The sequence below is a fragment of the Didymosphaeria variabile genome, assembly GCF_027946475.1.
Source record: "Didymosphaeria variabile strain IMI 356815 chromosome Unknown scaffold_3, whole genome shotgun sequence".
Classification (NCBI taxonomy): domain Eukaryota; kingdom Fungi; phylum Ascomycota; class Dothideomycetes; order Pleosporales; family Didymosphaeriaceae; genus Didymosphaeria; species Didymosphaeria variabile.
The window spans coordinates 3,389,802-3,407,717 of NW_026611622.1; the positions used below are offsets into that span (position 1 = coordinate 3,389,802).

Consider the following 17,916-nt stretch of genomic DNA (forward strand, 5'->3'; position numbering starts at 1 on the left):
GGTGTGGTGAGTCTTGGGGAGGAGTCGTACACCTAAATGCAGTTGTCGAGGTGGTCGGCGCATATGGAAAGCTCGAGCCACGCCTGTGGCTGACAGATCCACGCTCATGCTCATGACTAAATGTGGCGTCGCCGCTTTCACCACCGCCGATCTGCCGTCCCATGGTTGATAATCACTTGTCGACTGTCGAGCGGGGTTGCATGTAGCTTGAGCGGTATGCTTGCGAGCTGCCGGGACTGTGGGTTTTACCTATCTGAGTCCCCTCTGGTATTTGATCAAGATGTCGACAGACACGTGATGTCTCAACCACGCAACATCTTGCTAGACCATGCCCATGTTGGGCGGCACCTGTCAAAGGTGTTGACGTGTTTCGGCTCGGGCAACTGCGGGCAGACAGACAAACAATGATGTCGTTCGGGTTGCGGACATGTCGACCAGGATGGACTGCTGGCGGCCCCTTTCAAGGATGGTGTTTATTGTGGTCGCGTGTAGTGGAGTCATCAAACTAGTCCGTGTATACACGTTGTTGTTGATCGCGTCAAACCAATAATAGCAGCGCTGGAGGAATCTCTCCCTCCCAAGCGCCTTGAAGAGGCCTATGGCGTAGCACCCCACGGATAGCTCAGCGATCGAAGGCGCAAGGAAACGGCCGACAGCCAATTGATGCTGCGTCGGCGGGCTGTTTTGGTGGAGCTGGCGGACCTTGCAAGTCGCGCACAGACGCTCATCTCGTCCATGCAAAACAACACCCGTTCCGCGCTGATTCTGCCGCTGCTCTGCCGTTGCCTTGCCCTCGCCGTTCCTTTCTCTCTTTGCCTCTCTAAGCGCTGCGGGGGACGCGATACAGTTGTCGACCCTTGTGTGACAGCGACGCGTTCCAGTGCTCCTCCAGCAACCGCGGTGTCGGCTGCCCCTGCCCTGCGCGTCGCACCTGGCCAAGCAATCAGACCGACATACACTCTTTCACCTTTACCCACACGCTTCACTTCGCCGGTGGCACTGCGACGGCAGTAGCATTTTCAATCGCTTCCCGTCTCCGCTTCGTCTGGACCCAGTCCTAGTTACCTTCGCTGCCCGGACAAGCCTTCTTGCGAGATCCCCGCTCCCCAGTTGAGTGGCCATCAGCACTTCGGGCGATGGGCCACTAAGCGCAGGACTTCCAGGACTACTAATGGCAACAGCGAATCCACCTCCAGGCGCCTTTGCCGTGGAGGACCCCAACGGCGCGGATCCCTTCGTTACGAGCTCGCACGACGCCCAGAGGCATAGATATGCCGCATTCGACAAGTCATCGCTGTACGTGGGCGGTTCACCTGCGCAAGCCGAGCGGGCGCTACAGGCCCACCTCGCCGAAACCACACGCAGGCTACAAGAAACGTCACATCTGGGCAATGCGCTTCTTCAACAGAGGAAGGAGTTGGAAGACAGACTGAGGGAAGTAGCAGAGCAAAAGCAGGCCAGTGATATTGGTCCCGAGCTACGTTCGAAGCTCGTCGAGCTGGAAAAGGAGTTCAATGAGGTTGGCAGGGAGACTGCCCGCGCATTTCTGCCAAAGTCCAGGGTGCCAAGTGGAGAAACGAACGCGACTGCAGGTGCTTCGGAATTCACTAGTGAAGGACACCAATCTCCGACAAAGGTCAGCGTTCCGTCTCGAAAGCAGAGAAATCAACAACCGAGCCGAATTAATGATATTGCTCTGGCTACGGAAATTTCCACCTCGCTTCTCGCGCAACTGAAAGACCTGCAATCCGTCCTGCTCGAGAAAGATGAGGCTCTCAAGGCCGCCAACCTGGACAGGTCACAACTGGAGATTGAGGTGGAGGGACTATCGCAACGCATGCGCACTCTTGACGAGAGTGAATCTAGGCTCAAGGATGTCAACTGGAACTTGGAGACCCAATTGCGCGACTTTGAGACGCAGACCAAAGCAGCTGCGGACAGAGAGCAGCGCTTGAGTCACACTCTCAATCTCGCCAGGTCCGAGAAGGCAACCCTCGAGCGGGAGTTTGAAGAGTTGAAGCACTTATACTCTAAAGCCACTGATGACCATGCGCTGAAATTTAAACAACACGAGACCGAATTGTCAGGCCTGCGGCGAAATGTTAGCATGGGAGAAACGGAACGCGGAGCTCTTCAGCGCAAAATGGAGGAGTTGGCTACTCAAAACCATGAACTTGCGCGGGCTGTCCAGCACCGCCTGCGCGCGGAAGAGCAAGGTTCTGCCGAAGATACCTCTCCGGACGAGAATCCAGATGGTGGTAATACAATAACACCTGAACACTCGCCTCCTCCGTCCCCAATCAAGCCTACGCCTCGCCATGGTCAACTTGAGTCTGAAACCCTCAAGCACTCTCTCAACCACGCTCATCGTATGATTCAACAGCTCAAAAATAACATCCACCGAGAAAAGACGGAGAAGATCGAGCTCAAGCGCATGCTTCAGGATGCTCGTGATGAGCTTGAGTCCAACCGCAACACCTTGAACGGTCCCGGAAGTGCTAGCAAGCGTAGGAAGAACGACAAGGACGTCTTCAAGAAGCCCCCAAGACCGGATCGCCTCGGAGCTCTCCGACACGGAAGCCAAGAGATTGTCATAGATGACGATGAGTGGGAAGAGCAAGATGGTGTACCTGCCACGCCAAGCAGAGCACCTCGATCAGTTGAAGCTGTGCCCGGTGCTTGGGGAGGCTTCAGTTCTGCTGCAGAGACCAGTGCTAACGAGGGCTTCGAGACTGCCAACGAGACCTCTGATGCTGCATTCGAGACCGCCAATGAGCGCGATGGAACCACTACGGAAACCGATGCTTTCCAGACTGGAGCGGAGACCCTGGATGGCGATAGCAGCGACGATCTGACAGAGACTGAGGCTGGACCATCGACTACGGGTACGATACGACAACGACCGTCTTCGCTGGCAATGTCACACCGCGACTCATACGAAAGCACGGCTTCTACTTCTGGTGACGAATGGGACGATAAGGAGATGAGGACGCCTGTGCAGCCTCAAAACTTCCGCTCCAGGGTCAAGTCTCGCTCCGGTGCGTATCGCAGATCCACGCCACGAGCAAGTCAGGAAATGTTCCTGGACTCGTCTCCTGCAGTGAGGGACTCACCTTCGAGTTTCGTTCAGAGCAACAATAGCACGCCGGTCCAGGGCAAGAGCTTGTTCGCCGAGCTGGAAAACATGAGTGGAGGAGAAAGTGATGATGGCAGTATTGTGGAGGGCACGCCGAATCGATCCAGTGTACTGTCGCCAGAGTCTTCTCCAGAAGCCTTCAGAAAGTCCACGCTGCGCAGTTCGCCACTGCAGTCCGTCATACTATCCAGACCGCCAATGGTCGATTCTGGCATGATGACGGAACCGTGGACACCACCTCGACCGTTTAAAGCTAGCAATGCTTCCTCCATATCAGCGCAGCACACCGAGCCCCTGAGCGCGCTTCTGCCGTCGTTCAGTATGTCAGGGCTTGCAACCCAAGGCACAGAGCCGCGGTCAACGCCGACCCCATCACTTGCGATGTCATCCTACGCTACTCAGGGCACCGTACCACAGTTGGCACCTTTGTCATCATTTGCCTTGTCTACGCTTGCCACTCAAGGCACGACGCCGCTGACGATCCCTGCTCAATCCTTAGGCATGTCACATATGGTTGCACAGGGAACAGAGCCGCGCGAGACGTCTATCGCATCGTTACAGCTGTCTATGCTATCCGAACAGAACACTACCCCTCAGCATAACGCTCCGCCTGCGTTGCACGTGTCTACTGTTTCAGCACAAGATACTTCTCCGCAATCCATTCCTCCTCCCTCGCTCCACATGTCTAATGTGTCAAGCCAAGGAACTGTTCCAGAGTCTCCTTTACCGCCATCGCTCAATATGTCATCGTTCGCGGTTCAGGGCACCGACCCAGTGTCACCTGTTGTCACACGAACAGTTCCCCCCGGTTTTCGGTGTGTCGTCTATTGCTAGACAAGCAACGGAGCCGGTTGAGTCTCGCTCCCCAAGCGGATCGTACGCATTGTCATCTTTCGTCTCATCCACTTCTACGCAAGCGACAGAACCGACAGAACCCCTAGAAAGCCATGAGACCAGTTCAAGGGAGGTGCATGCGGTGGAGGAAAGACAAAATCCGCTGAGCTTGTCTTCGCTATCGAGCCAAAACTCTCATCCAGCAGAGGCCCCACAATTGCCTCAAATGAAAATGTCTGGATTGTTCTCGCAAGGCACAGTCCCAGTAGAGTCGGCGCGACCTGCACCTTCGCAGCTGTCAATGGTTGCTGCTCAAGCCACAGAACCCCAGGATATCCCCCGTCCTACAGCATTACAATTCGCACCTGTTGCGCATCAAGCTACGGTGCCAACTGCTGAAACACCACCGCCGTCAAGCATCTCTTCTCTGTTCCAACAACATACGGAGCCAGCAGCACCGGAATCAACACCCTTTCAGTTTTCGACAATGTCACGTCAAACTACGGAGCCTTCGGCCGCCGCCGCCTCGACACTGTCTCAACACTCGTCTGTAGCTACTGAGCCTGTGCAACTGCCGCAGGCAGCTCTCCCACAACTGTCCCCCGTGACCCACCAGACAACTGTACCTCACGAGCCTGGACGCCTACCGTGGGGCGTTGGATCGATAGCTGCCCAGCACACAGAACCTGTGAATGCACGTGCACCTTTTTTACCCCGAGCATCGGTTCTCTGATGTCACTATCCTGCACAACACACAGCCAGAGTCGCCGACGTTGCCAGAGTTTCTCCCAAGTCCGAGTCGGCCTTCAACCGCAAACCGCGTGCTTCCTACGATATCGGTCTCTGCTATCGTTGCGCTGGAAACGGAGCCAGACGTTCCTTCGAGACCACAGACAGCCCACCGAAAGATCCCCATCCCAATGATCACCTCTTCGTCTGGAGCACAGACCGAAGATGCCCAAGCACAGCGTCCAGTTAGCAAAGACGGACGCGTGCCATTAGGCCAGATCTCATCGAACGTTCAAAGGGATCGTAGCGTTGAGGATGGCTACCCCTTCCCCAAGCATTCCAAGGGTGTAACTTCCGATGAAGGAACACAGACAATGGTATCTGCGGAGCAAATCGATAGGCTCCTCCTCGCCCGAAGCCAGCGACACTCTGGTACCATTGCAGGGGCTGGTGTAGAGAAAAATATGTCTCCTCCTGCATCGCCTGGAAGGCGCAACTCTAATGAAGTTGGTCGCGCTCCCCGACGTCCGGGCAGTTCTTCTAGCATGCGCTCGCGTACTGGTACTCCCCCACCTCTTCCACCAGATCATAAGGAAGTCATTGCCGCAGCTGCTCTGAAATCGCCACCACCACTGTTAACACCCACTACCCCAAGTGCACCGGGCGCTATGGGTCCGCCAGTAATGCCAGCCTCGGCTTACAGGAACCGGCCCTCGACTCCGTCAATCAGGACGAAAGCCATTGCTGCGAGTCCCAGAGCCGGTGGTACTACACCTCGTCCCAGACACCCTTCGCAAACCCGGAGCGGCGCTACGTCGCCAGTCACGCGTCGATCTTCGATGTCCTCGTTCAGCTCTGAGATTGATCACCGATTCAATATTCCCGCCAACATGACCTTTAGCCAGACCGGTTTAGACCCCAGCATGACAGACCCACGCATGATCCAGGCCATTACGCAGACCATGTGTGGCGAGTTCCTCTGGAAGTACACGCGAAAGACAGGGCGCGAAACCATGTCCGAGACTCGTCATCGCCGCTTCTTCTGGGTGCATCCGTACACGCGTACCCTGTACTGGAGCGAACATGACCCGCAAACTGCTGGAAGAGCGCAGCTCAAAGCAAAGAGTGTGGCTATTCGGGAGGTACATGAAGTTTCTGACGATAATCCTCTACCTCCAGGCCTTCATATCAAGAGTCTGGTAGTCGTCTCACCCGGTCGGACTATCAAGTTCACTGCCACTACCAGCCAGCGCCACGAGACATGGTTCAACGCCCTTCTCTACCTGCTCAAGCGAACCGACGATGGTGACGAAGGTCAACCTTCGGAACCTAACGAGATACAGAGCGAGTTCAATGGAGGATATAGGAGTTCCTCCCGTCAAACTGGTCGCTCGCGGGCTTCTTATGCTACCTACGACACTCGACGCACTTCCTCTCCCTACCATGCTGAGGTACCGACGCTCAGGCAGTCACATGTTTCAAGTCAACGACCTGCATCAACGGAACCCGGGCAGAGTTCAGTCGTCGGACGATTTAGTACTATGCTTCGCTCTAGCTCGGCAATGCGGGGCTCGTTCTCGAGCAGGTACAGCAGGGGAAGTGCACAAGAAGCTGCTACATACGAGGAGCCGTCCAATTCGGCTGCAGACCTTAGCCGAGAACTGGTTGAGTCAAATGAGCGTGCTGCAGACCGCTTGGTGGACGTGAGAGCTTGTTGCGATGGTAAGTTAATTACTTCATTTAGAAAAGACTTGCTTGCTTACATAACTATAGGTAAACATCATCTTGGATCACTCCACACTCACACCGTCAAAGGCCGCCATGGCAGCTTCCATTCCAGACCCTCGTTTATCAGTTCCGTGAGCTCCCCGTTCTCAGTCGCGTACCGAATCGCGAAACGAGCAAATACGTCACCAAACGGAGCTGGAAGCGCAGCACTCCTCCGCGGGTTAAGACTCCTCGCCGATCACCTCTATTTTCCCTAAGAAGCATCTCTTGCAACGTATTTGTTCCTTGGCAGCGCCGTACCAGTTATACCTGTTGACTGACAGTCAATTATTTCCTATAGTCACTACAAACCCAAACCAGAAGCATTTTGCGCCCCGGTCTCCTTTGTCGTTATCTCTTCAGCTCTCGGTTTTAGGGTGCTGTCTCCTCGTGTGGCTTCGATTTCGAGGCTCCCGGCAGTGGAAGTAGGAATTCCAGAGTCTGTTCTTCTGGAACTGGCGTTCGGTTGTCCGGAGCTGGGCTCAGAGGGTAGAATGGGGATGGAACTGGTCTTCCGCTTTTGCCTTGCCCTTTGCGGCGAAGAAGCATGACTGATGATTCTCTTACATCGTGTCTGTTTTGCTCTACTCTTTTTTAGTCTACTGGCAAGCCTGTCATTAATCTTTTCCTTTCTAGCGTTTGGTTCGCTTCGTGTCTGTCGTTTACTTGTTTTCATGTATTGTTTTTGGGAGGTGTAAGGGGAGAGGGAGATTTGGTAATGTTTTTTCGGAGGGCGGAAGTGGTGACTGCTGTGAAAGATACGATTGTCAGAATAGGGGTCGAGGTGAACGAGAAAGAAAGATCTAAATTGCAAACACGTTTTGTTGCAAGCAGTGAAAGTGAAGCTGGCTTCAGTGGATGCAGACGAACCAACGTTGCACGGAAGTCATTATATCGACTGCTTGATACCGTGCACACACTTTGTGATCCCGACTACAATTTATCAGACTCGGCCCATAGAGCAGTCTTGTACCGCCATTCCCCATGGGCTCTCAGTCTATGGAGAATCGTAACCTAATAAGCGTGCCTTACTCAGGGGTTATGGACGACAGCCACATCATTATCGCAATCTAGAGCAGATGACGTGTAGCGCATCGCATGAACATAGGCACCCAATCTGGTAAAGCGCTATTCGAAGGCGCATGCGCGCAGGGTCAAACAAACACCAGCCGTTTCTGCCCCAACTGACCGCCCTGCGCGCTTGTCGAACTTTCGCCCAACCGACTTCAACGCGTCGTCACCACACGATCCTCACATCAACCTACTGTCACCGTCCACACCGGCGCATATTTCCTTGCCTTCTCGGTAAACTGCTTCTCATTCGGCGACTGCGGGCAGCGACTCTGTGTTCACACATTACAATAGGGAAAGGGCGGAACAGGGAAGAGGTTGGCTTGCTGGGGAGGGCAATAGCACGACGTACATCCCCGACGGAGCGAACGCGATACTTCTCTACCACGCACCACACGCCGAACGACCTGATCGCGCAATCCAAGACACGAATCGTAAACCACCACGAAATACATCTAGCCCGAACTCTCCAAACCCACCGCAATCATGGCCCGCAACAGCGAAAAAGCGCACTCGATGCTCTTCCGCTTCCGCGCAGCGCAAGCCGCCGAAGCAGGCATAATCGACATCTCGCGCACGCGGCGCCCCAAGCTCATCACAGGCGTGACCTCGATTCCAGTCTGTGAGAAATGGCGCGGACAAGTCCTCAAGGAAATTAGTCGCAAAGTGACAAAGATCCAGGACCCTGCACTATCAGACTACCAGATTCGCGACTTGAACGATGAGATTAATAAGTTGATGCGCGAGAAGCACATGTGGGAAAGCCAGATACGGAATATGGGCGGGCCGAATTATATGCGCGGGGGTCGGGTGCTGGATGAGGAGGGGAGAGAAGTACCTGGCGGCGGGAAGGGGTATCGCTATTTCGGAAGAGCAAGGGAGCTGCCTGGTGTGAAAGAGCTCTTCGAGAGGCAGCAAAGGCCGGAGGACGACGAGGGTGCCGCGAAAAACAGGGAGAAGAGGAGCGAGCTGAGGCAGAGGGTGGACGCGGGGTACTATGGGTATAATTTAGATGAGGAGGATGGGACGTTGTTGGCGTATGAGAGGGCGAAGGAGAAGGAGGCGTGGGATGACTTTTTAGCGCTGCCCGATGACATCGATGCAAAGCCAGGAAGGGAGCTGAAGCCGTGGGAGGATCTGCCTGGCGACGCGGGAGATGGTGCGCGGTGGAGTGTGCCTACGCTCGAAGAGGTCAATGACGAGCTTATCGAGCGCCGGAAGAGGAAGTTATTGGAGAAGCTGGGTTGAACGACGACACTTGAACCGGTCAAATTATCTGCATTTTCGACGACTATCCGGAGTTCTCAGGGGGTTTACTGCATTCCCACACGAAGGGACCAAAAGTTGAACAGACTGATACCCTTTCATTCTTACATGGGTTGGAGAGGGTTCGACGACTTTCACTCTGTATAAATATAGCGCAACGGCGAAACATATATAGTAGACGCCCCAGTGTGGCGTCGTTTAGCAGGCAGGCCGTCTTCCAAACCGGAGCTACTTCTCCTTTGTAAGATCGTAGCATGAATGTAAAGGACTTGAATATTATTTGTCTTCGATTATGTGCCTATGACTTCTCACGGTTCAACCTCTACGCTCACATTGGCTCTCGAAAGCACTGTCAACGATTTGCTTTGGTCTCATTTGAACAGCTCAATCCCAAATGTTGCTTCAGCGTGCAACGAGTCTTTCTTTCATCGCGACGATCGTGGCCATCGACTCATGGTATTCAGGTTATCATCATACACATACCACAGCTGTTCTTACTCCTCCATCTAATCGTCATTATCCCAGTTCCCTTGCTGCGCCTTACCGGGCATCTTAGGCCCACCTGCCTGTCTCGCTACAATAATCTGATCGACACTCAATACCGTCCTCGCAGACTCCGTCGCCAACCGGATAGCCCAGCTCTTGCTGACCCACAGATCCAAAATACCCTCGTCCTTTGCGTCCAGCGTGCCGGTGCCGTCATCGTTCTCAATGTCCACCCCGACGGTCCACTCATCGTTCTTCTTTTGCGCGGCGTGTGCGACGTACAGGCGGGCGAGGACCTCGGTGGCGTCGAGGCCGGCGGATTCTGCGAGCGTGCGCGGGATGACTTCGAAGGCCTCGGCATACTTGCGGATGCTGTACTGGCTAAGACCTGGGGTGCGGTCCGCGAGCGACTTGATGCGCTCGATGAGCTGCATTTCGGTTGCACCGGCGCCGGGGACGAGGCGCGCGTCGCGGGTGATTGCCTTGACTACATTAACACCATCGTCGATGGCGCGCTCAACGTCGTCGAGGTGGTTCTGGGTTGCGCCACGGAGGACGAGGGTGGCTGTCCGGGTCTGTTCGTTCTCTTGTCTGAAGACGGTCACGCGGTCGCCGCCGATTTCGAGGGTCTCTACGATGTCGACCGATCCCATTTCGTCGGGCATAGGGGCGCCGAGGCGGGCGAGCGGTGTGGCGCCGACGACGCGGCAGAGGCGGCGGAGCTCGAATTTGGAGAGGACCTTGATGACAAGGATGTTGTAGCGGTTGAGGTAGTGCGCGGCGAGCTCGCCAACTGTGGAGCCTGCTACTACGACACGGACACCAGAGTCGTGCAGCTCCTTGACGATTTGCTCGATCTGTTGCTCCTCGCCTTTTGTGAAATCCAGCATCTCCTTCGCATTGTGTAGTAGCACCGTGCCCTTGGTCTCCGTCTGAGAGATATCGATGGGGCATGAGAAGACGCCGACCTTCGCCTTAGTGGCCTTCTTGATGTTGCCTTCGGGTTCCCGAGCAAAAACCATGCCCTTGACGACCTTGCTCTGCTCCAAGCTGCCTCCCATAATCTTTACCACCCGAATGTTGTCCACGTTGAAGTTGACAGGGTTCTTGGGGAGGACTGCGAGGACGCCCTCGGCGACGAGGTCTGCGAGGAAGTCTTCACTACCAGATTGTTTAGCTGCGACGACCGTGCGGATTGCCTTGCTAAGTTCTTCCTGTGAACGGATGTCGTCAACCTTGTCGCATACAAGCTCTAAAAACCCGAATTAGCTTGATCCCAATGTGTGCGCTCAACGTGATTGCCATACCTTCCAGAACCTGTAGTGCAGCATTTTGTGCCTTCTCATATCCTAGTACAATGTCGCTGGTCTTCAGACCCATCCGTATCAACTCCTCCGCCTTCTTCAACAGCTCGCCGGCCAAGACGATGACCATGTTTGTCGCATCGCCCATCTCCGCCTCCTGCTGCTGTGACGCCATGACGAGCAATTTCGCCGCAGGGTGCACGACCTCGAGCTCCCGCAGTATTGTCGCCGCATCGTTCGTTAATATCATCTTTTGCAGGTGATTTATGACAATCTTGTTGCGGCCATAGGGTCCGAGCGAGGTCTGAACGGTCTGGGCGATAGTCCGGCATGCGTCAATGTTGCGGATGACTGCTCCATCTTCGGCATCGTAGCTGTTGTGGGGGTGATTAGCTGTGTATGCAAGACAGGTGAGGGGTATTGGAGAGGTATACTTCTGGTAGCCCTGCTTGAAGAGCCCGGCGTTCGGAGCGTTTGGTATTGAGAGGGACATTTTGGGGTGTGTAGAGGGGTATCTGAGGGGTTGCGGTGTGGTGCCTGGGAGCTTCGCGGGACGCGTTCTGTTTCTCAAAAATTGGTCTTGGCGTCGGCGCGGACTTTCGCCGATCTATACAAAGACAGAACTCGAACGGCGGGCAGTTGCATAGCGTCGATTTCTAGATAATGCTGGCAATTTGACCGCGTTCGGCTCGACTGTAACTTCGGCGAGATCCTGTTGATTATATCGCACGAGCTCGAGTGTGCACAGGCACGTCTCGTCAACCTCTTATCCCGCACTGTCAACTACATACACATTCACTGCTGAGACTGTGACAATGCATACGGGCATAAAGAATGCTTTCAATAGCGTGATTAATCCATACGAGAACGATTAACACGCAATATGCCTGATGCAGGCAGATTATCCCAAAGCAAGGCGCGCGTCAAAACGCTGATTTGAATGTGAGCAGGATCTATCTAGCTGTACACCTTGAACAAATTTGAAGGTACGGCTAGCGAAAAAGACTGTTCAGTTGTTCTAGGCACCGGTAAATGACCAACATCTCATTTCTGTAGAGTATACTGGGGATAAGGATAGGTGCCATGAGATTGAAGAAGAGAGCGTCTCACGCTCGGCTCAGAAGAAAATAGAGTGATGCCGCTGACTAAGTGATCCGCGCTAAGCCCAATGCACCTCCGTCCCGAAACTTTTCGAGATGGCATGGCCAGCAGCGCATTCTACAACGCGACACGGTCATGCCCAGATGAACGCCGGACACCAGACGACAAGGCGCCTTGCCGCCAAAGCAGGTATGCATCTCAATTGAGGCTTTAGGAAGCTGTTGCTGATGGAAACAGGCAAGCCAATATGCCGCTCATGTAGAGACACGCTCTCCCGCAACTACGCATCCGCAGCCGCTGTTCAGACCGAGGACCAGGTCGCTCAGCACATCCCTCCCGTCGCCCAAACATCTCCACAAACCGCATACGGTGTTAATGCCGGTGTCGTCCTCTCTCGCCCTCCCCAGATCACACGCGACCTTCACCCCTTCGAATCCGCTTTCTTTCTCTACCAACGTCGTCTCAACGAGCGTTCAGCATTGCCCTTCACAAGATATTTCTACTACAAGGATCGAACACCCGCGGATCGAGAATGGAAGCGGAAGATAAAGCAGCGGTTAACACCCGCTAGGGACATTGGTCGATACAAGGGTTACGGCGAGGAGGCATGGAACGATGAAGTGCTCGTCGGCGCGAAGGAGAGCGACTTCAACTGGCAGGTGGAGAGGCTACTGGAAGATGCTGAGACGACTGGTGCCGAGGACCAACCGCCAGGGTCAAGTGAGACTACGAGCAGTGCTGTCACGCAGAAGAAGGTCGAGCACGAGGCAGTTGAGCGACCCATGTCAAGAATCACCGAGGCCGACAAGAAAAACGATTTCAAGAGTTTGAACCGTGCGCTACAGAGAACGCTGTATCTGCTTGTAAAGGACAAGGAGGGGCGATGGATGTTCCCGCAGGACAGGCTACAGAAGGAGACGCTGAAAGAGGTATGCGTCGTCACACTTTTCACATCTTCACATCAACCAAGCTAATGATTTACAGGCCGCACACCGCGTTCTCGAGTACTCGGCAGGCGTGAACATGAACACCTGGGTTGTGGGCAACGTTCCCATCGGCCACTACCAGCAAGACTACACCAAGTCGCTCAAGACAGACGCGGGTCTGAACGAGCTCGGCCTCAAGACCTTCTTCATGAAGATCCGGATCATGGCCGGACAAGCGAACCTTAAGGAAAACCAACTTGGCTTGAAAGACTTCAAATGGCTGGCGAAGGAAGAGATTCAGAAGGAGGTGGAGCAAGATTACTGGCGCTCGATCAAGAACATGCTGGCTGAGCGGTAATCCAGCTCGCGATAGACGGGTTGTAAATTAGGTAAAGTTCTTGTAGAAAACTGTACAGTATCTGGTTTGTTTTGTCAATCTGTCTCGCATAGCAATGCATTGTCCAAACCCGAGCTCGACCCTCTGTATTCATCGTTCGCGTCTCTTTCTGTGTCGATACCATTCATCAACCATCACCAAAACAGCAACCCCCTCTTTTCCGTCCTTTGAAGCTACAAAGTCACAGGCCTGTTGCCATCCCCCACCACGTGAGCACCATCCCAAAGGCCCTCTCCGCTCTAGCCTCGCCCCGTCGCTTGAACCCGAGTCTATCGACGCTACCATCAAGTTACCTTGTTGAGCATTGTTGGAAGCAAGGCACGTGGCTGGCACCCCAACAATAAGGCGTCGGACGAGAGGTATGCACACGGCCGGCTCCCTTCGCCAGTTGTCGACTGGTATACTTACTCGACCTAACCAGTCGTCACTACTCCCTTCTCACCAACAACCTCTCCAATGGCGCCTTTTAACTCTATTCAGTGACGAATGGTCTGCTCATGCAGAAGATACCTCACTCTCTTTCCTACACAGACGCTTCAGTGCTTCCCCCTAGCCATATCAACGGCCGCCAACGTCCTCTATAACAAGAAGACCATCTGTCTACCCTATCCTTATCCCTCCACCCCTAAAGACAGTGAAAAATCCGTCCTCGTCTGGGGCAGCGCTAGTTCCGTCGGCGCAGTCGCCGTACAGCTAGCAGTAGCATCTGGTGTCAACGTCGTCACCGTGTGCAGCGCGAAAAACATAGATAAAGTGAAGGCACTTGGCGTACATGCGGTATTCAACTACAACCCCCCCAGCGTCACAGATGGCATTCTTTCCGCGCTGAAAGGCATCGAGTATCTTGGTGTAGCGGATGGTATTTCCACGGCAGACTCTGCGGCTGGATGGACGCTTGTTTACAAGGCGCTAGGCGGGCGGTTGTCAGGCGTGCAGCCTAATCCGCCGGGGATTCTAGAGGATGCGCAGGGGGAGCTTCTCTGGGCGGACAACACTCCGTCGAGGGATAGGGATATAGGGGAGGCAGTGCGGGGGCGGTAGGTTAGTGATGTGTTAGAGAAGGTGGTACTGAAGGCAAAGCCGGATGCTGTGGTTGTGGGGAGGGGTTTGGAGAAGTGTGAGGAAGCGATGGAAAGGCAGATGAAGGGGGTTAGTTTCGAGAAGATTGTCGTGGAGCTCTAGTCAATGCCTGCGTATGGAGCAATGCATTAAAGTAGTTCCCGCTTTCATTTATTTGTCTCTTTCTCTAACTACGCAGTCATGATCTATACTTCAGGTTATTTATTTGAGCTAACTTATGTCTTTGGGGAGGGGATCTCCTTCCCTTTCCCAATCGTATCCCTCTGTGCCTTCCCTGCATCCAATCTCCCACGGTAACTGGGCTATAATTTTTTATCTCTCCCACACCTTCCTTTCTACCCTTCTCAAGGACACAAGCGGTAGTCAGGCTCGCCGTAAAGGAATACGGCACACTATTACCTCCCCCTAACTCTTCCATCTAATCACTCTCAGCGAATTTGGCACACGTCTACCCCTACTCCACCTCCTCATCAATTCCCAAGATTCACAACAAGCGCGCCAGACGTGGGCGTAACGTCTATCCGAGAGTTGGAGGAGCGGTCGAGGACCTGCAGACGACCCACATCGTCTTGCAGCCGGATGTTGAGGAAACCGAATCCGTATGTGGGCCGAAGCCACGCTCGTGGGCTGGGCCATTAAGGGGTTGGGGAGGGTAGTGGAGGGTCGGAGGGGTCGGAGGGTGGCGACTGGCGTCTGCACTATTTCCATCAATAAAAGAACTATCTGCGTGAAGTGCTTTGCAAGGTAGTCTTATCAACTTCCCAGGCTGTGAAGCCGTGTTAAACTATATTTATATTGGATGAGGCCTTCATTGTCGATACTCTCAATTCGGAAACTACCAAGGTCACACATAGTAAAAGTCCAAAAACGCCATCGCTATGCAGCAAATGTGGTATAACATATCGAAAGTGGCTATGGCCTGCAGCTACACCCCGAAGTGAAACGCGCAGACGTCTAGCCCCCAATCATTTTACCATGCAGGCAGCCAAGCTAAAACATGCGACAAGAATAATACGAGAAGCTGAAACGAAACACCGCGGTTCTGCCCGGAAAACCGGGGCCAAGGAGGCTCTTCTACCATTTCACCTGCACGCCTTCAGCTAAGGCTCTGCCCACACGATATTGTGACCAGGCTACGTTCATACGTCCGCCTTGGCAGGGAGTGAATTCCTGGCTGCAGTCGGTGTAGTCCATCTGCTTGTGTGTTAGCCATTGACAACCTTTATACCGTGATGGCAAACTTACGAAGTTCTTCACATTAGCGGGACCCTTGCCACACTGATCCTGAGCAGGACAGCTACCCAAGTCTCCAGGGACAGCCAGAGCGCCATGGCTAGCCTCATTCTGCGGCGCTGTATCGTCGCAGTAGTCACCATCGCCGTCGCATCCGCCCTGGAAGGTGTGCAAGAGACCGAACCAATGCCCGATCTCGTGGGCCAACGTCCCGCTGGTCGCGCTCCTGCCTACCTCCAGCGGCACAAAGCAGCCATCAAAATCAAGCAAATCTTGACTGATGGGGTTACCAGAGCCGTCGGGTAGAGAACAGACGCCGCCGCCCGCACCCTCGACCAGGTATATGTTCAGCGTCTGGTAGTCGCCTTGGTGCAGAGAGCGCATCTTATTCTCCTTATCGACATCGATGTCCTTTGCCCACTCCTCGCTAATCACATAGGTCGTGAACTTGAGATTCATGTGGTAACCCCATGGCTCGTAGTGGGCATTGAGGAAGTCGACCTGGCTTTGGATTGAGGGGCCCCAGTCCTCACCTTCGGGGTTCTTGGACACCAGGATGTGCCAATACATGTCGACCTGCTGGAGGTCTCTTGTGCGGAGGGAGTTGAGGGCGCGTTTGGCAGTTGCGGTGGAGATGTTGAGGGGGTCATGGTCGAAGTCTTCGTTCTGGCAGTCTGCTGCGAGAGCGAAAGGAGCCAGAGCGGCTAGAGCGAGTGTGGAAAGCTTCATGGCGAAATGAACGACTTGAAAGAACGAAATGGGGTATCTGAATATCACGAAAACGAAGGGAATGAAGCTGGAGAATGAAAGGCGATGATGAGATAGTCATGGAGAGGACTACCTTCATTTTATAAATGGTATATCAGGCTGGAGGAACTCACAGCCCGCAACGGAAATGAAGGCAAGGTGAAGGCCTACCATTTGGCGCTGTCACGCTTGGCCACGCCGTGTTTGGTGTCTCTGGAGACATTCTCATACACTAATTCGGTCACGGGCCCATCCGTGGCTGTCATGCTCGTATAGGTAGACCTAGGGGCAGTGCAAGCCAAGATCTCGTAGGATTGCCTGACACGAGCAAGCGCTGTAGCAATTACCAAAATAGTAAGAGTGTGTAAATGTCCGCTTTTGCAAGTAGATCAGAACCAGATGTACGCTGGGATATCGCCCGGAGTGCATAGAAATGTACCGAGAAAGTAGAGTATCTTCCGAGTTTGACAGCGAAAAGCTCTGCGAAGAGAGGCCGTCATTGTGACCTGGGCTGATGTGGTGCAAAGCGGCTTAGATCCTAAGCGTGCCCACGGATGTTGTGCGATGAACGAGCGGAACAGGATTCGAAAGGCCATTGTGATCCCACCTCTTGTCACGGACAAACCGACCCTAGCCCCTAAACATGGCAGCCTCTGCTTGGCAGCTTCCGCCTTCAAACAACCCACCATCGTCAGGTGGCAAGCCAAGCCCCGGATTGAACCCCCAACCCCGGGCAAGTGGATCAATCTTAAATTTAAGCATAAGCAGATAGTGGTTAGTGGTGCGGAGACGAGGTTACGGCCGCTGAGGGTAGTACTTTTACGAGCCGCGGCGGAGTTGAAACATTGGTACGGACTTCAGCCTGCGCCATCCAGGATCAAGGCTTTTGTATTGTGTATCGGCGCAGGAACAACTGATGGTAGGTCTTGGGAGATGTCGCTGGCCAATGTTGAGTGATATGTGCCGAGAATTCATCAGAAGCCGGTGTGTTGATGATGTGGTTGCAGTGAGCTCGAGGACGGAGCTAGGAGCTAGCATCGGCTTAGTCACGTGACAATCGCCTAATGGTACCTATTTGGTCACCGAGATCCACCGACTATTTAGCGCATGGTTTTTCTTCAGTTCGACACTCACCTTTCCCACCGGATTGGACACCAAGAGTCCTACCAGCGCCTCCGAGCTGGCCTATACGTGGCTGTAAGTACACTCTCTCTCTTCAGTACTGCCTACGCCCTGTGATGAAAAATGTTCCACATTCGCAGTTTCCACGCTAGCTTCACTTGAACCCATCTTGGAAGTCGATGAGCGCATAACCTTCCTTGGATGTCTGAGGGCACCGTTTTCGCTATCTTTCTCAGAATGAAACCGTAAAAAACAAGCCTAACGAATTCGATAGGAGAGTTTACCTGGTGTACGGCGAGGACCTCGCGAAGTGGCTGAGGCAGGTGCGGTGGAATGCGGGCTCATCGGAGCCTTCTCACAGAAAAGCAGAGCCTATGTGCAGCGGCCCATGCGGATCGTTCTCCATTGTGGCCTGGTCTGTCGTGGTCATTTTGAAGCGTTCGTGGTAGACTGTTGATTGCGGACGGAGATGCTGAGCAGACGTTCTCAGCAATGCGAGGTCATGGAAGTAGTAGATGTAGCTGCGACAGATAGGTGCCTGGTGCGATTCGAACATAGATCGCAGCACACGGACAAGAAATAATCTTTCGTCTATGAGATACATGCTTCATTGCGTGAGATGGCGTGCAGTGAAGGCGTTGGCGCAATCTGCCTACAAGGGTAGCACGGTTGAAGACCATGTCTTGCTGCTACGGACATATCCACAGCGTGTTTTCT

At 53.9% G+C, this 17,916-nt stretch overlaps 6 protein-coding genes across 6 annotated transcripts; 4 read left to right on the forward strand and 2 right to left on the reverse strand.

Moving 5' to 3' along the window:
- Positions 1-1,171: 1,171 nt before the first annotated feature.
- N0V89_004441 (uncharacterized protein) lies at positions 1,172-3,970 on the forward strand (the record flags this gene model as incomplete). Its single annotated transcript, XM_056213226.1, has 1 exon — positions 1,172-3,970. The coding sequence occupies one exon, from the start codon at positions 1,172-1,174 to the stop codon at positions 3,968-3,970; it is 2,799 nt and encodes a 932-aa protein (XP_056073534.1).
- Positions 3,971-4,662: 692 nt separating this feature from the next.
- Positions 4,663-6,562, forward strand: N0V89_004442 (uncharacterized protein; the record flags this gene model as incomplete). The annotated part of the gene is made up of 2 exons (XM_056213227.1): positions 4,663-6,150; positions 6,473-6,562. 2 exons carry the CDS (start codon positions 4,663-4,665, stop codon positions 6,560-6,562), a joined length of 1,578 nt encoding a protein of 525 aa, XP_056073535.1.
- A 1,461-nt stretch (positions 6,563-8,023) lies between these two features.
- On the forward strand, positions 8,024-8,785 carry ISY1 (NineTeen Complex (NTC) component; the record flags this gene model as incomplete). The annotated part of the gene is made up of 1 exon (XM_056213228.1): positions 8,024-8,785. One exon carries the CDS (start codon positions 8,024-8,026, stop codon positions 8,783-8,785), a length of 762 nt encoding a protein of 253 aa, XP_056073536.1.
- A 524-nt stretch (positions 8,786-9,309) lies between these two features.
- Positions 9,310-11,086, reverse strand: CCT8 (T-complex protein 1 subunit theta; the record flags this gene model as incomplete). The annotated part of the gene is made up of 3 exons (XM_056213229.1): positions 9,310-10,541; positions 10,597-10,967; positions 11,028-11,086. The coding sequence occupies 3 exons, from the start codon at positions 11,084-11,086 to the stop codon at positions 9,310-9,312; spliced, it is 1,662 nt and encodes a 553-aa protein (XP_056073537.1).
- A 751-nt stretch (positions 11,087-11,837) lies between these two features.
- Positions 11,838-14,058, forward strand: N0V89_004445 (uncharacterized protein; the record flags this gene model as incomplete). The annotated part of the gene is made up of 4 exons (XM_056213230.1): positions 11,838-11,883; positions 11,932-12,623; positions 12,679-12,974; positions 13,686-14,058. The coding sequence occupies 4 exons, from the start codon at positions 11,838-11,840 to the stop codon at positions 14,056-14,058; spliced, it is 1,407 nt and encodes a 468-aa protein (XP_056073538.1).
- Positions 14,059-15,171: 1,113 nt separating this feature from the next.
- Positions 15,172-16,059, reverse strand: N0V89_004446 (uncharacterized protein; the record flags this gene model as incomplete). The annotated part of the gene is made up of 2 exons (XM_056213231.1): positions 15,172-15,291; positions 15,343-16,059. 2 exons carry the CDS (start codon positions 16,057-16,059, stop codon positions 15,172-15,174), a joined length of 837 nt encoding a protein of 278 aa, XP_056073539.1.
- Between the last annotated feature and the right edge of the window lie 1,857 nt (positions 16,060-17,916).